Below are 20249 nucleotides of genomic sequence, written 5' to 3'. Positions count from 1 at the left end.
CTCTTACAGAAACATCGCATCATGCTATATGTTCTAACTCCACCAATTATATTTTGGGAGTGATCATCACAGCCTTATAATTTTGCCAGAAGTCCTAACAGGATTACAAAAGCACTCTCATAGTGCAATCTGCCTATTTCCTGTAAAAATCGCACAGAACATTAATTTGAGATTTTTCTTACAATCTTCTCTCTACGACACATTCTCTCCATACAAAAACTCCACTTTTCCATCAGAAAGAATATCTCTTACCATCTTCTTCAGTATATAAGCCTGATCCCTCCTTTGTCTTCTGGATTATCATTTTTTCAACTAGTTTCTGGAACTGCTCCAATGCATTCTTGAAATCCAGTGATTTAAGAGCAGAGCAACCCTCCTTAACACAATCCTTCTTCTCAGACATCCTTTATTAACAGGGGACAAGGTAAGAGGGAGAGCTCTTACAGCCATGTCCAAGCCTTGCTTTGCTCCTTAAATCTTAAATTCCCACATGAGTTCATATGACATGAAGCTGTATGACAGGTATACCAGAAATTACATAATGATGTAACTACATAATAATGTTTTAGCATCTCAAGCTGGAAAATGCTGTAGTGAACTGCTGATGTCACAATCCCCCATTACATCACAAATCCTACTTGCTGAGTGGTCCTAGGTCATGAATCAGAATCACTACATAACCCAGTATGTGAGATTATTTCATGTCATCTCATGTGACAGAACAGACCTTGAGGTCTTCTACTTTCACCTCATTTATGTTTCAGATCATTAAATATCAACTATTTATTGAGCCCCAAAATTTTGCTCTAAAGTATAAGTCATGGTAAGGTGCCAAGTTTTAATCTTCAGACACAAAAAGATAGAGAGAATCCATCATGTTTTTTCCAAAGGTTAATTGCTCACACTATTAAAATTTAAGGCTTTTATATGACTGTGTGGCTTCAGCTTCCATTCAGCAGTTCTTGGAATGTTTTAATTAATTTAGAGCAATAGTTGGTAGTAGGGGCCTTTGTACCTGGACTACTTCTCCATTTTTTTTCTCCTGTTAATTAAAGCAAACTGAACTTGCTGCATCCTACTGCAACACTTTCCTTCAGACCTCAGTATAGTATTTGTGATTATTTTCCACATTTTTCATCTTTTCAATATCTTTAAAGAATACTGGTGCCATGTTGCTATGCTATAGCATAAGATGCAAATTGGTACTGCAATAAAATGATGGATTTCAGACTATTTGTTAAACTCACTTTTCTGTAGACCACGTTGATCGATTTCTTTATATTGTTCTTTAGTTGTTTATCTCCCGATCCACTTTTCTATTACTTCACTCAAGGCTGATGGCAGGCTTATTGGTCAAGGCTTCCTTGAATTGCTGAGCACAGAGCCTTTGCTTTGTGGAGATTCTGTAGTTGAAACGAAAGGAGAAACTATATTTTATACTTTTTGTGGCAATTTAAAGGATTGCTATAACTCAGGCATATTTTAAGAATATCAAAGTCATTTCTAAACAAAACAAAACCAAACCAAAACAAAAGAGAGAAAGGCCATAAACTTCACACGCACTTGGAAAATCAGCTAAGCAATATTTTTGAAACATATAGGAAAGACAACTAATTGGTATTAAGCAAAGTTACTGAAAATAATGCAAGTAAATATCTCTGCATGAAATAGCAGAAAAAGTGGTGTGTCATTATATGCTACCTAACACAAGCAATCCCAGTTCTTGAAGTTCTATCATATCCACTGGGAAGACCACAAAAGTTTCTGGATACTCCTGCTCAACTGCAATGGGCATGTTTTTGACTAGAATAAGGAAAACAGTTTGGCAGAGAAAAGCAGCAATGCTCCTAGAAAAGGAAGAGATGGTTTGAGGATATATTTTTGCTAATTCCAACAGTAATTCTCCAGGAAAATATTTCCCTTGTGTATCAAAGTACCCAGTAGCTGCTCAGGTACTGTATCTTGGTCAGAGTTATGGTGTATTTGATATATTGCTTCCAGCTGAATCCTTGTTTGCAGTGCTTCCTGTTGATTCATTTTTCCAGTCTGTGTCATCTAAGCTTGTATGATATCAGACTATATTCTCCTTTCCCAATTAATAACAGTGGTTTAAAGTTCACGAAAGGTATTAACATCCATCCTCAGAATGGGAAGGTTAAGAACAGAAAGCATTGTTTTGTTCTCTTGCAAAAACTCATGAGGAAACTTCATGTTACGTAACACAATGAAAAGACACGGAAACCCTGAATGAGGAACCATTCTTTCCAGTACCAGCTGATTCTGTTGTCTTCAATGTTTAAACTCAAAAAAAATGTACAGTAAAATTTTAAAATAAGATGTAATGACTGATTGGACTGAAATACAAAAGTGGAGAAGATAGGAATTGTATTAGAAGATAAGCAGGAAAATTCAAGATTAAATAAATGAGTAACAGGAAGTCCTTGCATTAGTAAGGCTACAGAAGCAATAACTCAATGAAAAGCATTTCCTTTCCTATCTCTCCTACTGATACTGTGGAAAGCACTGGATATGGATTATAATAGAACTGATTATTATTCAGAAGTCAATACTCTCAACTCTCCTCTTCTTACCACATAATCATATTAGTCTCAATTACTGGAAATTATCAGACCTGTACAAAGTTAATTATATGTATGTTTGTACGGGTGCAAAGAACAGCTAAGCTACAGCAAGTTGATTGCAGGAATGGCAGTTCATTTGAAAAATCAATAATTTTCAATCTTTATCTCAGGAACTATCATAAGCCTATGAAATTGCATGCAAGTTTTAAAATTCTGACCCTGTAACTTGAGAGCTCATAATAAATAACCCAAAATTACTGCAGAAGAAAAACAGCAAAAGGTGATAGGTCTTCTTTCCTGCCTGTACCAGGCTGCCAGCCACTCTTCCTGGTAGTGTCCTCCAAAGGCAAATTGTCCCCAAGTAAAATGATGGTTCCAGAATAGCCCAAAGAAAACACAGTAGATCTAAAATGGCCTTAGTTGCCCTTAAAGAGGCTCTGGCACATATGAGAGTTTGTTTCTGTCTCTGATTTTGGTCCAGATAAAGTCCAGCCATTTAACAAGGAAACGAAAAAACAAAACCAAAAATAAAACACACGACAAAAAAATAACAGCAACAAAACCACAAACAAACAAACAAACAACAAACCCCCAAAACAAGACAAACCAGCAAACAAACAAAAAAGAAAATTATTCTCTGAAGCTGTTTTCTTTTGGCATGTTTAATTCCTTTGAGCTAAGTTACCTATCCTTTGCCATTTCTTCCTTATAGACATGCCCTGAAAACCGGCTGTGTTTGCAGTTGAATCAGGATAGAGCTGCTTAAAATTGGATAAACACTCTGACCAGCATGGGGTTGGGCAAGTAATTAATTTTAGCATTGTAAAAATTGAATTTCTTCCATGAAACATGTTTAAGGGGTGCTATCATGTTCACATTTACATTACCTCACTCTTTTATTCTACTGGTTTCATTTTTCACTTTGCTCTTTATATTATCACCCCACAAGTAGTATTGGGCTCCTTGCTATAAAAGTGCATTGCTCTTCTGTAACAGCAGCTGAAATGACCAAGTGATAATTTTAAAAACCATATTTCCTATGCACTATTTATTGATTTGTGTGTTGGAGTCTGGAAAATGATAACAGTGAGTTTGTAATCACTTTTACTTCATGTTTGTCTCACTAACAAGAAGCCACAATGTAAGTATGAACTCTTATTCAAGGTTATTCCTTGAAAAAAACCCTAGTGTATATCACAACTGAATTTCACAGGTTATTGTTGCAAAATCTGGTGATACAGGTCTTACATTGGTTTTACAGTGCTAGTGTTTATGGTTCAAGCTGCCCTGAGCTGTGCCTATACAACCAAGGGAGGTACAATGTCAGCAGGTACAGGTATATATCACCACTTGTTTTAATCTACTTAGCAAGAAGCAAGTGCCACAAAGACATCAATATGCATCTGCCACCTGAGCATGTACCACAGTCTTGTGGTACATGCAGGTTTGTATAGCCAAGATGAAGTTCATCTCATCTAACTCAGACATCTAAAAGTTAGTCATTTAAGTCACCTTACGTACCAGCCAATCATAATAACCACTTTTAGAGAAGGATTATTCTTACTGGTCTTAGGTGCTTAATTTTCAAATACATCATTTAGGTGAGATGAATCACACCTGCAGCTAGTACAGCTATTTGTACACATATCAGGTATATTAGAGCTCACACATCATGGAGCAGCCTGCAGCCAACTTCCAACTGCAGCACAGGTGTTCTGTCAGCACGCCATCATCTCCCAGGATTGTCCACCTGGGTCCACACCCTGCTGCCCAACTTGTGCTTGCTTCAGTGAACCATGTCTGAGACAAGCACTTTTCTCAGTCCAGAATATCTTCAGATTCTTGAAACTTTTCCACTTAACCTGCTTTATGATTTAAAGTTCACATCCTAATAAGGACTAGATTATGTAGCTAGGATTAAAAGTTCTGCAAGATGAAGCCCTAGTTTTAAACTTTTGCCATTACACCTGTGCATTTTTTTTACTCACACATTGCATTATTAACTGGTGTAGTTCTATGTTAAAAGGCTTGTTTTAGTGCCAAGTGGTTCAGAACAGATGAAAGACTTTTTCTACCTGCAAACTCTCCCTTGCTCTATAGATATACACTGCAGCTCTACAATGAATAATCACTTGATTTTCATCTGCCTTTAAGGCTAAAGAATAGCAAAAAGAACACGTAAGAAAAGAAATGCCAGAAGAATACTGTAAAAATGGTAATTAAAAAGCTGAAGCCAGGTAGCCAGAATTTTTGGGACATTTTGTTTTGTTTTCAGAGGCCTGTGGTTTGGCTGTATACGATGCCCTTTGAAATAGTAAGTTTTACAAAATTCAGAACAGGTAGCAAACCCCCAGCATTATCTGAATCCTAAAATAAGTGTATTTAGTATGGACAAAAGCTTGACTTTCCTGCTAGCTCTCTGCTTGTCAGGAAAGATGGGAAAGAGCCTGTGACTTGAAAGACAGGCTAACAGAAGATACAGAACCGAGAAAAGGAATGAAAGCAACATATAAGTCAGTGAACAAATGTGAAATGAAATAGGTCTCTTGAATGCCTTAAAAAACTCACTGCAAAAGCCCTGACACTTTTGATGCTGCAGTTACTCCTGGGAGTCATGGTTTGTGGTTTGTATTTCTACGCAGGCTTAGAGAGTAGCAGTAACTTTGACACTTTATTTACTCTGCTTCAGATTCTTTAAGTCTAATATGTGAGAGACACTCGATGCTCTGATGTGCTGAAACATTTCAAATTACTAAATACAGCAAAGTCAGGGAAGTCCCAGACATCTGTAAGCTTTCCAGTTTTGAATTATTATTTCCAAGGCTGGCTTTTAAGGTTTGTTTTACACATATATAAGCACATGTCAGCCAGCTGAAAATTTACAGCCAATGTATTTTTTCATTCCATGTAACTTGTGCGTAACAGATAACATGTTAAAAATACTGTTGAAGAAGTGACCTAGAAAGTCCTTGGGAGTTTCAGAGACTGTTTTTATAGTACAGGACTGGGGACTTTGTATTCATGCTTCTTATTGTACTTTTTTAATCCCATGAACTCATCTACATATATATTTAGTACTTTGAGTTGACACACTTCCAGTAAGCCACACACACACAGTTTCGGAAATGCAAATATTGCATTGTGGTTTATCCTTTTATGCCACTGTAAAAGTAAAGGTAAAATCCTTTTTGCAGCATTGCTATTAATATTCATGCATGTTTGATGAGCAGGGTCTGGTCCAAATACAAAATAGTGCAAACATGAAGCCTTGCAAAGCAGATGTCTGGGGTTTTAAAATGTTTCAGCTTTTTAATTGCATGACAAGCTAGAAAAGGATTGAATAAAGAATTAATTAGATTATTAAAACCATAAGTGCAATGGTTCTAGACTGGGTTAGGTAAAACAGAAGATGGACTAGAATTAGGGGTCAGGGTTCTGTTTCCAGCTTTGCCTTTGACCTGATAATACAATAACAAAGCATTTCTTTTTGTTGTGCCTCATATGAGTAGTAACACTTCATGGAAGACAAATGGAACTCATTTGTCATGAAATATATGAAAGCTCATGAAGTATTTAAGAGCACTTGAATAACATTAGCAATAGCATTAGTGCTGCTGACTAAATTACGTTTCTCCTCTGCTCTTCTTACCACCTTTCCTTTCATTTTGAAGGGATAAAAAGATAGACAATTTAAGATTTACCTTTAAACGAAGGAGACAGAGATGTCTTCTTCTCATAGAGGTGTAGCATCAATTTGGTCCAGCCATGTCATTGGGAGACTTTCAGCATGCAGTGACTAGTCCTAAATGAACCCATGACTCTGTATTGATACAATATTTTTGAACAGAGTCTGACATGTACAGGTAATCTCTTGTATGGACAAGGAAAGACAAAATTATGCCTTCTCTAAAGCCTATGCTCAAGTACTGTATTACTGGAAATTTTGGAAGGTCATGTGTTCTATAAATACAGCTTTTATGAGGAAAAAAAGTGGTTTAAGAAAGGAAACTCCTACTGCCTTGGTAATGAGAAAAACCCTGAAGATCAGTGATAAAGAAACAGACTGAACTAGCTTTTCAAAGTAGATTTCAATTACTGATTAAACCATATTTGAGGGATTTAAAAACATAGAGTGTTAATAAAGTTAACGCTGATAAGAACAAATACTTTAATCACTGTTTTGTTTTTCTGATCTATGACTTTCTTTATTCCTAACCCTTGTATTACAGCATAGTTTGTCATATAAAATTGCCATGACAAGCACATAATTTGTATATAGATATGTGTTTTAAAAAACATCAAACCTACCTCAACTACCCATGTTTTTAGTCTCAGTCCACACAGAATCATGCCCTCAGTCTAGACCATAAGAGTGTATAAGAGAAGAAAAAACCTCCAAAACGGATATTTTTTCCCCAGGTAAATTTCCATGAAAATTCTGCTACTTTTGTAGACGATACATTCAACTTCTTCTTTTTTTCTTTTTTTTTTTTTTCCCTTTCTTTTTTCCTCAGCTAAATAAGGCTAAACTGAAAGTTTTATTTGAACCCTTGTGAAAACTGTCACACATAAGTACATATGTTGCTCAGCCAGTAAAGCAAACAACATAAAGGTCATCTCACTGAGAAAGAGCGATGCTTGGTCTGGCAAGGTGCTTTAAGGCATCAAGCCCTGCTAAGCAAAAATCATTGTGACATGTTCAGGAATGGGTTGGGTTTAGAGACAGCAAGGCGACCCTAGCACAGCTGGGGCTCAGGACAACACCCTGACCGACACCCATTAGAGCTGTACACAGCTTGGGCTTTCCTGTACTGTTTTCACACAACACACACTGGGGGCAAAAGTATAAAAACAGGCGACTTCGTGGTGCAAACTTTGGTGTCTTTCTTGCTCCGCGGCTGACAAAAACGTGTTCACTTGCACCACAAGTTTGCCGGGATCGTGGTGCGGCTGGTCACTTCATGAGCTTGCAACTCCTAGAGCCACCTGTGAGCACTGCAGGGGAGCCCCTGAGAAGAAACTATTGTCCTAACAGGAATTTTCATTGGCAGGACATCTGGAGAAGAAGTCTAAATACCTCTTCCCGGAGTTGGGCGCAGAGGTCTGTTCAAACGCGGCTTCCCTGAGGGAAGAGCTGCTGAGGGCAGCCGTACCGAGCCAAAGAGCACGGAAGATTTTTAAGGGAGAGGAGACGACACATGTCCCAATTGTGAGCAACCTCCTCACCTCGGTGAGAGAGCGAGCTAAGGTACCGCTACAGAAGCAGTACCACCCCGCTCCGCCCCAGGGCAAGCAAGGGCGAAGCCACTCGAGGGCGCGCCCTCCGTGGGCGGGGAGGCGGCGGGGACTCCTCCTCCTGTTCTGAGCCGTGGCCCGCGATGGGGCTGGGAGCAGGAGGGAAGGTTTAGCCCCGTTCCAGCCGGGCCGTGAGACGCCAGCCATGCCCTCCGGGAACGGCACGGGCTCCACCAGCCGCCCGGAGCCCGCAGCGGCCGAGCAGGAGGTGCCGGGCGAGAGGCCGCTCTTCAGCGCCGGCACCTACGAGGTGCTGGCGCTGCTGGTCGCCACCATCGGCATGCTGGGCTTGTGCAACAACTTGCTGGTCCTGGTGCTCTACTACAAGTTCAAGCGGCTCCGCACGCCCACCAACCTCTTCCTCGTCAACATCAGCCTCAGCGACCTGCTCGTGTCGGTGTTCGGCGTGAGCCTTACCTTCATGTCGTGCCTGAGGAGCCGCTGGGTGTGGGACGCCGCCGGCTGCGTCTGGGACGGCTTCAGCAGCAGCCTCTTCGGTGGGTGAGGGAACCGCGGTCGCCGCCTGTTCCTCGCTGTCCCGCTGGGTCCCTCCTTGCCTGCGTGTACCGGGGCTTCTCCGCCCCGTCCCCGCTTCCCAACTGTCCCCAACTGTCTCCAACCGCCCCGTCCCTCTCCCCACCTGCCCTCACCCGTCACTTCCCACCGCCCCAAACCGTCGCCTCCCGCCCTGCATCCCCGGGAGACGCCGCGCCCCTCGCAGCTCCGTCCCGGGAGGTTTCTTCCAGTGGCCACCCTGCGGGGCAGGAGCGGGCGCGATCCCGCTTCCGGCAGGGAGAGCCAGGGACCGGTGGGCGGCTGCGGCCGGGCTGGGGCACGGCAGAGATTTGGTAATCAGATCGACAGTGCAGAGGAAAACGATCCCGAGCAAAAAGTGAATTCTTCAAGAATCTGTTTCTCGGCCTCCCGCCCTTGCCGATGTGACGGGACACTTCAGGGGAATGGACAGCCTCGTTGTTAGGAGTAGTCTGGAGCTGACCGAGTGTTGGGCAGACTTCATGAGCATAAACGATTGTAATTTATAGGAGGAAGCGCTGCAGTCTGTGGATAGGAGCACGTATGACTCTGGGTGTAGAGCCAGCAGCTTCCCGCCTCGGTGGAACAGGTGGAAAGCTGGCTGCGCCCGGTGGCCTTGCTCCCTGGCAGCCTTCCCACTGTCTGGACTTGTTTAAAGCTACGCAGCGTGTGACAGTGCCTTTAATTTCCTTACCCGTATGTGAAATTCGGGTACTATCTTTGAGTAATAACAGTGTCACCTCTGCCTTTCGAGAAACCACCGATTCGTGTGAAATTTTAGCACTGCAAAAGGATCACTTAAAATATTTCCATTTCCAAAACCTATAAGGTCTTCCACTGGTTTCCTTCCTGAAATTCATACATACCCTTTGCAGAAGTCTGTGGAAGAGTAGGTTGCGTCCAGCTATGCATATGCAGTCTGTTAAAAGGAATATGGCTTTGTTTTTGTCTGTAAAAGATTGCTGCAAAAGCATAGGGTTGTATTTCTAATGGTGAAAGTAAATGTTTGGCTAATCAGGAACTAAATCCAAAGCTCGTGCCAGATACTTTTTTTCTGGGAGAGGTGTATGAATTACAGGTGGATCACAGTGCACCCACGCAACATGCATGCACTGAAAATGGCTCTAATAAGGCACATTAAAGTCTCCAGTAAGCTTTGTAGTTTTCCTGCGTATGTAATCTTTGTTTCACATGGCACTGTAGTCTGCCTTTGGTGGGCTACTGGGAGGGAGGTGCGTGGTTCCTCATGATTGATTTGACTGCTGCTGCACAGTGCAGCAAAAATCTTATGTCTTGGAAGTTACGGTGGATGCAGTATTTGTGCAAGGTTTGGTAGCAGATGATTTCTGCAGTGCACAGCTCTCAGACGTTTGTGTAGCTATTGTTATGGGGGAAAGTGGTAGACAACCTTGCAACCTTGCTAGACAACCAGCATAAATCTGCCTACATTGCTCAGCCTGTTCAAGTACTAGAGAAACTCAAGTGTCTGCCAACCAGATTCTGCCAGGCAGCTGAACATTAGGCTTACACAGGAGATGTAATGTTCAGTTCTGTTCCTATCTTTATCTCTTATGTATTATACTTAGTATTTTTGATGAAGTCATTTTGCATACAGGCTCAGAAAATAAGATAGATAGCAGGGTTAGTGTTAAAAGCTAGACTATAATAATCTTGCACCATCTTCTGAAATAGAAGAAATAGAAACAATGAAGTATGAAAATTCGCAAGCAAATTGTTTGACTACATGTGATTTTTAATTTCTGTTTCTTTTTGGGTGTGCTACATAATTTATTACTATAAGTATATTCAGTGTTGATGTTTTTCAGCACCCCTTTATTTAATAAATTTGTTCCCAAGGAACTGTAGACAAATTCATGGGCCTTATCTAAAGAGTAGTCAAGTTAGCATCAGGGGTTTGCAAAATTACATCTTCCTGTGGTTGGTCATGTTACGTTCCTCTTCCATAATGTGTTTCAGTGGGATTTTTTAAAAATTATTATTATTAGAAAATTGTGTGTTTGTGTGTGGTTGCTTTTAGGGAAATGGAGAGTAAATGAACAACTGAATGTGCAGGAATGATGTCTGAATTTACTTTTTTCAGCTGCCATGTAAAGGAATAGGAAATATTCAACTTGGCTGTATAATTGGGTGCTAACCTGATAAATTTATGTCTAATCTTAACCTTTACGTTTGTACACAGTATTGTTTTCATATTCTCATCTGGAAATAGAAATATCTTTTCTGCTTTTGAAGATAAGTGGTTCCCTAGCTGCATAGGGGAGCAGGGGCATGTCAATGCTGAGGAAAAAAAGATATAAATGATGCCCTGCAGGTAGCATCACGCTGTGTTGGCCATCTGGACTATTGCCACCACAGCTTCTATTTTCATTTTGTAATGGGTCTACGAAAAGAGCAGTAATTTGCAGGTTTTTTGTTTGTTTGTGTTTAGTGGGTTTTGTTGTTTGGGGGTTGTGGAGTTTTTTTTGTGGTTTGGTTTGTTTGTTTGTTTGTTTGTTTTAGGGGTTTTTTTGTGTGTTTGTGTGGTTTTTTATGTGGGCTTTTTTTCCTGGTGGTGGTGAAGATACTTAATAAAGATTTCATTCAGCATAACCAGGTAATATATACAGGAAAATATAACAGCTCAAATCACCTATTATCTTGAAGTGATGGTGGAGGGGAAAGTAATGTAATAGAAGTCTTGCCACGTATGTTACCTAGCAGTGCTTCTTAAAGCATAACACTTCCTCTTGGAACTTTTGGGAATAAAAGTACTTTCATTGATCTGAAGATGTACAAAATTGACAGCTTTTAAATCTCATTAATTTAGCAGAGTAGTTACAGCTTTGCAGTGCTCAGTTGCTCAGTAAGCCAGAACGACCTAATAAAGATATTTCTAGAATAAAGTCGTGGTAGCTCTGATACAATGAATATGGAGTCTGTTAAATCATAATGGATATTGTGAGAGGTTACTCTAGTGTTGTGGATATCTCCTGGGATTGGACCCAGCCCAGCTCATTTTACATGAGATAACCAAAACCTGTTTATTTGCAGCTGGGCAGTTTCATTCTTGGGTATGGTCTTGGACATTGCTGTATGAGCTTTTTGTGCCAGCTCTCCAGGTCCAAAGGCTGTTCAGTCTTAAGTTCAAATAAGAGAAGCTTCATGCATTTTCTTTTCTTGGAAGAACAAGGCCTCAGTACTTGGTGCAAGTTTACCTCTGCATTTGTTTGCCTACAAATTAGAGGTTCTCCTGACAGTAAACAAGTTTGGGACAAATTACTAAAACTGCTTTAAAAAAAGAAATAAGATTTTCACTTTAAATTCTGAGTTAATTCTCAAGGAATTTTAAAAATCAGATTCTTTCTAATTACTGCAGTTAATCAGGAATAACTCTGAAGATCATGATTATGCAGCTTTTTTAAATTTCCACAGGTGTTGTTGCAAGATTTTGGCTCATACTGTTTTGAAAGCCAAGATCAAAGTGCTTCAATGTTCTTCCTAAGGATGTCAATATGATTAAATATATAGGTATTGTTTATGCTTAAAACCAACTGGTAGCATCTGCACGTTCATAAATCTTTGTTACAAAATAATAGCAAATCTTTTTCCCCCTCACAGCAACAAGAAGGGCACTCTCTACGGTTCTCCTAATAATTTTGGATTGGAGAATCTGAACATTTTCTATGTAAGAGTTCTTCTCATTTTCCCAGGCATTTGAAGGCATGTAAGATCCAGAAGCTAGCCACTGTAAGCAGACGTTCATGGTCTGAAACTTGTAAGTTGAGAAGATGGCTGCAGAACTACAGATTATCTGTCTAGGAATAAATGGCTAGATTTTGTATTCAGTGTTATCATGACTTTATCATGAGAGAAGCCCATATAGTAATATCTGCTTCTTGAGTTGCAATGTACAGCTCTAAACCTGACTGTGCTACTGGCTACTTTTTCTGGGGCTTGAAAGTTCTTCATTGAGCTTTCAGAAGGTGCAGAGATCTGCTTTCTACAGTGCAAAACTGATCATTTTGAATACTGAATGTCTGTAATTGACACATAAGTAATAATCCTTATTTTCTTTTACTTATTAGAGTCTGAAGTCAGGATACAGTTTAGGCTATGAAAAGGGCTTTTTTTCTTGCTATTACAAAGCCATTCTTATCACCTCATGTACTAGTGTGGGGAAAATGACATAAATGATTAACTGATGAGTCTTAGTGTAAGCTTTGATGACGTAGTTGTCTGTTTTAGACAGTAATCCTCACTTAATTTTGTTATAGGGCTTTTTTTGTAACAGGTGATGTATCCTGATGTAATATGATGGTTGCTTCAATTAAGTGATGTATTTATACCATGAGGGTCACCTTTCTGTGGATGTGTGCAGTCAACTCTAATGCTGGTCCCACTGAATCTGCCACCCTCTCCTTATGTAACTAACTTTTTCCCAGTCCATAGTCAACCAAGCTGTAAGTACTGGAGATCTGTGTAATCTCTTTATCTGATTTAGTAATACAACTCTTACCTGGGAGGTTTGCTGTCTGTCACCGAGAGAATAGGGCTTTGGGTATAATATCTAGAGAGGATATCTCTTTATTTGCATCTGCTGGCTTCTCACCCATAAGGTGTTGTTTTTTTTTTTAAATGACAGTGATTGTCAGAATTAGATGTGCACAAGAGAAATTTGTGTCCTGCCCACCCCCAGGCAGTGGATGTCTGCTTTAATGCCTTCTGTATATGGGAGTAGTCCCTGAGGTAAGCTAGTCTGATCATGTGGAACATACACACGTACCTCTCAAGCATAAATCACTTCAGCTACAAGTAATGGCAACTAAACCATCTGCCATCAGTGGTGTTCTAACACTTTCTGATAAGTTTAATTGAGCAAAGGAAGAAAGGAGTAAAAAAACTGGTTAATAACAGGAATGGTCTTGAGGAACACATTTTTTTTTTAAGCAATCTGTTGACAGAAGATTGCACAGTAAGGGTGTACTCTGAGGTGTGCTTTATATTGTTAAACCTTGTTTGTGATCGAAAGGCTAATGTTACTGAAGTGTGATTAGTGACCTCTGTCTTTCCTAGCTGTAAGCTGCTCTTTAAGGGTAAAAAGTCCATGGCCAGTTTTTAATGTCAAATTAATTAAAAGCTTTATGTCCTTTCTGGACACGTTGCCGTTGGTATACAGCAGGTAGATCTTGATGAGCTGTCAAGTAAATGTGGATATCCAGGTGTATACTCCATTCCAGTAATGTGAACTGGAGGATGCAAAAATTGTAAGTAGTTTTACAGAATATACTTTCCTGTGAAAAGCTGCTATGTGTACAGCTGAGGTTCTTTAATTTATTTGTTTTAAGGCAAGCCCCTACACACCACCCTCCCCCTGCCTTGGAAAAATAACTGAAATAAGAGTGTCTTGTGTATGTGCCTTCAGTTACAGCCTATTTCAAAGCAAAACCATTTATCATTATATAATTGTTAGCAACTTCATCTAAGGCTTTCTCTGCACAGTGACTGAATGATGGCCTGTGCCACCCTCTTGCATTTACCAGTGTATGTTATATGCACTGATTTAATCTCACTAAAAGCATTTTCTATGGTTACTCAGCAGATGGTTTTAGGATCTNGAAGAGTGGCTTTCTGATTAGTTGTGCAAAATATTAATTCAGCACTTGGATGTAGGTCAAGGATTAATTGATAGAGAAAATAATATGTCCTTTGACAGAAGCCATGGTCTGTCTCAGAATTGCATCTTATTTGCTACATTATGCTGCAGTTGTTCTGTGAAGATTCAGGAATATGTTATCTGATACCACCTCTGTCCAGATTACAAGTCATGTTTAGGGGGAGTGATGGGACAATATGGCAGACTATGAAAATAAGTTGTATATTGCATGGAGAGGGGAAAAGATATTGTGGTTGTTGGAACTTGTTGAAATGAACACTTAGTTCTGAAGGAACTGCAATATTTTTTGTTCTAATTAAGGATTATAAAGTCAGAATATACACAGATTATGGGACAACACTGTGCATCTCAGATGTGTGTTGCAGTCTTCTCCATGATGACCTGCATTGTGCAACTTGAAGTATTAATGATTACTGTCCAGACTAATATGACTTTTGGAAAAACCTAGAATAGAGAAGAAATAATTATCACATATGATACATAATCAAATCTACACTAAATGCAGAATTTTGGTAGGAAAACAATGGAAAGTGGCAAAAATGAGAATTTTCTTTCAAAAAAATCCAAACAACGAGAAGTAGCTTATCACTCCTCTCTGATTCAGAGTGGCTGGCTAACTGGAGAAGAGGAGGAGTTGCAACGTAGAAATTTCATGCTAATGGCTTAAACAAGAAGACACTTCAGTTTTGCTACATTTAACTGCAGCTTAAATGGCAATGACCCTGTTTGTGCTGGGGTAATTGTCTAGGCTTAAATCAGAGCTAAAACTAACATCAGTTCCTAGACACAGAGAGTGTTTATGTTTATAACTGGCACGTATAGATGGGAGTATTCTCTGAAATGATAGTCTGTATAACAGACGTGCATTATCTGTAAACACTAAACAACCAAGTCTTTCAGAAAGAGTTAGGAAGACTGATTTGCTAGTAGAGTAAATCAGCCTTTGGAATCTTGAGGCCTTGAATAAGAATACGTAGATCTCCGGTACATCAAGAAACCTTAAGCATGACAAAATTCAATTCAGATAAAAGCTAAAAACCAGTTTGAAATGCATATTTTTGCTAAGAGGGGACTAATATCCAAACAATAACCATATTGGCTTTCTGTAAAATTTTTTTTTTTAATCAGCATATATTTCATCATACTAAAATATGCAACTCACTCAGAATGAAATCTAAATAACTTCCGGAAAACCTGCTGGGGAAGATGGGGGAGGAGGATGGGGAGGGAAGTAAAATTTAGTGCTTTTGTCTGCAGCACACCACAGAAACAGAATCATACGTGGAAGATGGAACTATACACATGCATTAATCACATATGAGGTAGCTGAAAGCAGTGTGAGAACGTGCATGATGTATGTGGTGGGCTGAAAAAGGCAAGGTTCTTGCAGGTGAGAATTGCTGCTCAGGTGTATGGCATTATGCAAAGCATTTCATTTCTGTGGGGACAGCACCAGAAGCCTTGCACCTGTGTGCTCTTGGGAACTCTCTGCCAAATCTGACTTAAGTAATGCTGTTATGTTCTGTGGTTACAATGGGCAGTGTTATCTATTGTTTGCCAGATGACCCAAACTGACTCAGTGTATTGGAGGATGAGCATGAGGTAGAGGAGAGAAAGGATGGAATATGGACTCCTCTTTAGCTTATAATGTCTTGAAACAAGAGATTCATGGTTGCTTCACAGGGGTAGTATAGACAAATTTATTGAGAGGAGTGGTATCAGAAAGAGGCATGTAGGAATAGTGACAGATATCCCAATTGACATATGTATTAGATGCTTAAGTTTCATTATTTCTGGATGAATGGGCTATATTCTCACTTTTATGGTAACTGTGACTTGAAACCTCTATGATCATTGCCTTTCAATTTGATTTCTGAGCGTGCAAAGTAAAGCATTGCTTGTACTTGGTACTACCATGTGTTTATACTTGCTAATGCCATGTATTTCCATCCTTTCCCACCAAAATGTTTGATATGAAATAATATGTTCATAGGCAGCAGGATTGAAAAAAGCAAAAACCAAAGATGGAGGAATATGGAGGATGAGACAGGCTTATGTGTGTAAGGGGGGAGATAGGATGGAAATGGCTCTGAAAACAGCCTTCAGAGAATCTCTGAGAGAGTGACAAGTATTCTATTTACATGGCATTTTTTGGGTGTGTGTATGCTCTAGGTAACACTATGTGTAGGGTTCCTGCCATATCAAATAAAACACTGGGGAGTTTTAGCCTACTGCTTGACTTGAAAAGCGTCAGGTCAGCAGTATGGGGGAATTGTGGCTGGCCAGGTGTGTTACACACCTGAAAAATATTCCATCTGCTTATCATGTGAAATACCCAGGACCTAGCCTTGCAAAAAGTTGATCCATACTAGAATGTCGCCTTTGAAAGAGACCCTGAAGTCTACTAAGTTAGCCAGCATAAAGCTAAATACCAGATGCATGCAACAATTCATCATGAGATAATATTGAGGATAACACACAACCACCACCTTCCCCCTTCTGCCCTGCATCGGAGACCATCAGCCTCACAGGATGTGGAGTCTCATAAATTGCTTAATTTTATAGCATGAATATTAGGGATAGTTACCACAGCATTGCTGAGTACATGCTTGTCAGCTTTTGTGCTTTATATAGCATAGGACTAGTTTAAGGACCCTTAAACCTGTTCTTTAGTGTAAATTCCTAAGACTGTTTTAAAGCTTGACATCACAGCTAGAGTCAACATGGAGAAATTAATGTTAAGAATTAATTCATACTGGGGGGAAAAAAATGTCTTTTGCTCCATGAAATCCATAACAAGAAGATTATATTTTACATTCCTTTTAATAAGCTGTTTTCAGCACTTATCTGTGGTGTGGAATTCCAGTTGCTAATACAAATGAAAACCTTGTGCTTACTTCTGTTTTAACCTGAATTAGCTAACTCAGGTTAGTGCTGTGAATTTAATTTTTTTTTTTTTTTTTACACCAGAAGCAGACTTTCAAGTTTCTTCGCAATTTTTGATCTGAATATACAACTATGACTGGAAGTAGAGAGATTAATACTGTACCACTACTGCTCAAGTTTGCCTAGAAGTTCGATGAGTAGACAAAAGAAAGGGTATAGCAAATAATTTTTTCTCTAATGAAAATATGAATGCCATCCAAACTAAATTAGCATCTTCATGTAGACTTGCACAGAATTTGAAAGTCAAAGTGTCCCCAGGTGTATGTTATCCCTAGTTGTTTTTAAATATAGGTTATGCTACAAAGGCTTAATGACCCCTGAAGAAGCAAAGAATCTTTCAATGCCCAGCATAGATAACTTCATCTCAATAAGATATACATTTAAAAATTATGCATTTGGTGGATCTGATGAGTTTAATATATTTATCCAAACCACAGATGATCAGTGCTTTTGACTGCTTTGTACACAGTCCTGCATTTAAACTCCATAACTGTGATCATTTAGCCATTTTCTCCATATTTCTTGGCATAAGCATTGGGAAAAATCCAAAATGATTAATGGATGAAATCCTTATGTACAGAGGCTCCACTGATTTAGAATATGAATTTTGCTTGAATGAAGGCTTCATGATTCACTCATGAACTCTTTGCAGTGAACCATGATAAACTTCAGCCTTCTCTATACCTTCATTTACATTCACTAGGAAAATCTGGGACAACAAAAAAATATGCACTGCATTTAATGAAACTATGATGCAAAGATGAATTTTTATGTATTTGTTTCAAGCTTTAACTGTGTATCTGAAACAGCTCTTACTCTTCTGTTAGTTATATGGTAAAACAGCACATCAATCTAGGGGATTAGTTTTGAAAGAAAAATAGAAAAAAGTAGAAATTATTTTGATAAAGCAGCTTTGGCTTCAAGGGCAAACTGATAAACATGTACATTGCAAGGTTATTATTACTGATTCAGAAACTATTTTCTTTAAAGATGAAAAATCCGATTAAAGACTGACTTCTAGACCTCTGCAAGTAAGTCTGCTAGGGGTAGGAATTTTTTAGAAGGAGGCCCTTTAAGAAATGAGCTCTGGAATCCATTTGTGGGTGACTTCAAAATGAACAACTTCTTACTGAACTATGCATCTAGATAGGTCTTGTAGGAAGCTCTGGTTTACTTCATGAAAGCTGGGACTCTATTTGTAGGTTTGACAATTACTCTACAGCTCCATCTTTAGATGTTGTGTTTGTTGGATGTCTTGTTATTGTCATTAGTAGGTTAAAAGAGCAGATTTAATAGAATCCTAGATTAGCATGGGGAAACAAGTTAAAATAACCTCAAAAGGAACTGAAACTCTTTCACTTGTTAATCATAACTAAAGTTCCAGCAGCGTTGTCTAGGATGTTTAATATATCATAAATATGTTTGAAACCATCCCTAAACATTGGGGCTAATCTTCAATTGCATTAAATTCACCTACAAAATATTTAAATTCACCCTTCCTCACTTCTCATTCAATTGTAATTTCCTCATTTGATGAAGAAATTTTTCATCTTTGGGATCATTGCAGCAGAAGTACAGGTAATTACCCAAATAAGATATGGGTAACTGATTAAATATATATATATATATATAATTTCTTTTTTTGATTATGTAGAAATTTGGTTGGAACCTGACAGCGCTTTTAGCATATGGAAAAAAACCTGCAGACTGCCAACATGCATGTTGCACACTGAATTTGCTACACTGAGTTTGAACAAACTTTTACAAGATTTATGCCTCCGTGAGTGTTACTGGTTCATATCATTTACATGTGGAGGTGACAGGCATATTCTAGCTCTTGCTACTTACAGCTGTACCCTTGGGCATTTTGCAGCTTCAGAATGGAATTTGTTGATGCAAAGTGCACTCAGAGAATAGCCCAAATTCCCAACAGTTGTGAAACTCAAATAACATACAAGATACTCAGTCGTTGCTGCAGATCATTCACAGATATGACAGTCAGTTAATGCTTTTATGATCTATCCATGAGGCTGTTTTGGCTACACGGGCTAAACTGTGCTGCTTCTTTCTCAAAGTTTTGGCTGGAAATATCAAATGGGCTTTGGTTGCATATTGACACAAAGTGCAGGAGATGCATGGTGGGGGGGAAATTCAAATTATTTTCTATTCTAGTCTTGCCTTTGCCTGTATTAAAATCCTGTTAAAAAACAAGGACCTCCCATTGTGTATGAAACTGGGCCTTATTATCCACTGACTTTTAGTGGAATATAAGCTAAGTAATTTTGACAGTTTTTAATGATTTTTTTTTTTACAAGCTGGAAAACTGTTGCCAGGAATTACAATCATTATTTCTATCAAAAGCAGGAGCTCCTTAGTTTGTGGTATAACTGAGAGCTGTGCAGCTGTTTGTATTTTTAGGACTTATATAACTTGTGGTAATAACATTTGAAACTTTGAAATTGTAGTCTTAATCTTTAAATTGCACAGGCTTTATTACACAGTAAAATCAAAGTAAGTTTTATCTTCTACAGATTTTGGCAAGCTTTGTTTCTTTTTGAAGAAAAGGTGTCAAATCGTACAGTACACTAATAAATATATTCATAGAATCATAGAATACCAGGTTGGAAGAGACCTCAAGGATCATCTGGTTCAACCTTTCCTGGCAAAAGCATGGTCTAAACAAGAAGGCCCAGCACCCTGTCCAGCTGAATTTGAGAAGTGTCCAGTGGCAGAGAATGCACCACTTCCCTGGGGAGATTATTTCAGTGGTTTGTTCTTTTTGTTGTGGAAAATCTTCCTCTTTTCTTCTATCAGAATCTCCTCAGGATTTTCTTTGCTTCCCAGAAAAAGTCCTCTGCCCATTTAAAAACATATTTACTTAGGTGTGATGCGCACTCACAAGATCTAGTCTACCTGTTGTACACACACTAAAATTTTATTTTCTTAGGAATTCATTTGTTGTATAGCCCCCTGTAGAAGTAACAAGAACAAGAAAACCCAAATAACTCTTAAACATCATTATCTACAGCGCTCCACCAGAATCAATGTGTGTTTCCTCCTAGTTATGGACTTTATCTTTCTAATACGTGTTTTAAAACTCATCTCCTTAAGGCAGATGTCAGTATTCCTGTTCTTACAGCTATTTCTGCATGTCAGCTACCACAATTAAAAAGTTAGCCATGGCTCCACAGCACATAAGGAGCTTTTTTTTTTTTTTT

The 20249-nt window shown here is 39.0% G+C and overlaps 1 protein-coding gene across 5 annotated transcripts in view; it reads right to left on the bottom strand.

Annotated features, from left to right (window-relative positions):
• WDR64 (WD repeat domain 64) overlaps positions 1–8518 on the bottom strand; it is a 77912-nt gene extending 69394 nt beyond the window's left edge. For 4 of the 5 annotated variants that reach the window (XM_027887296.1, XM_027887294.1, XM_027887298.1 and 1 more), the window contains exons 1-3: positions 8295–8517; positions 1248–1403; positions 253–404 (exon numbers count right to left, since the gene is read on the bottom strand). In XM_027887296.1, coding sequence (XP_027743097.1) covers positions 253–403 — 151 coding nt within the window. In that variant the 5' untranslated portion in view covers position 404; positions 1248–1403; positions 8295–8517. Of the gene's footprint in view, positions 1–252; positions 405–1247; positions 1404–8294 lie in introns of all 5 variants that reach the window. The other variant, XR_003571601.1, reaches the window with a different exon arrangement.
• Positions 8519–20249: the final 11731 nt, after the last annotated feature.

Source organism: Empidonax traillii, unplaced genomic scaffold, assembly GCF_003031625.1.
Source record: "Empidonax traillii isolate 1590-97213 ecotype Southwest subspecies unplaced genomic scaffold, ASM303162v1 scaffold206:size1282135, whole genome shotgun sequence".
Lineage (NCBI taxonomy): Eukaryota > Metazoa > Chordata > Aves > Passeriformes > Tyrannidae > Empidonax > Empidonax traillii.
The sequence above is the reverse complement of the archived record's forward strand: the minus strand, read 5'-3'. Positions and strand labels throughout refer to the sequence as shown.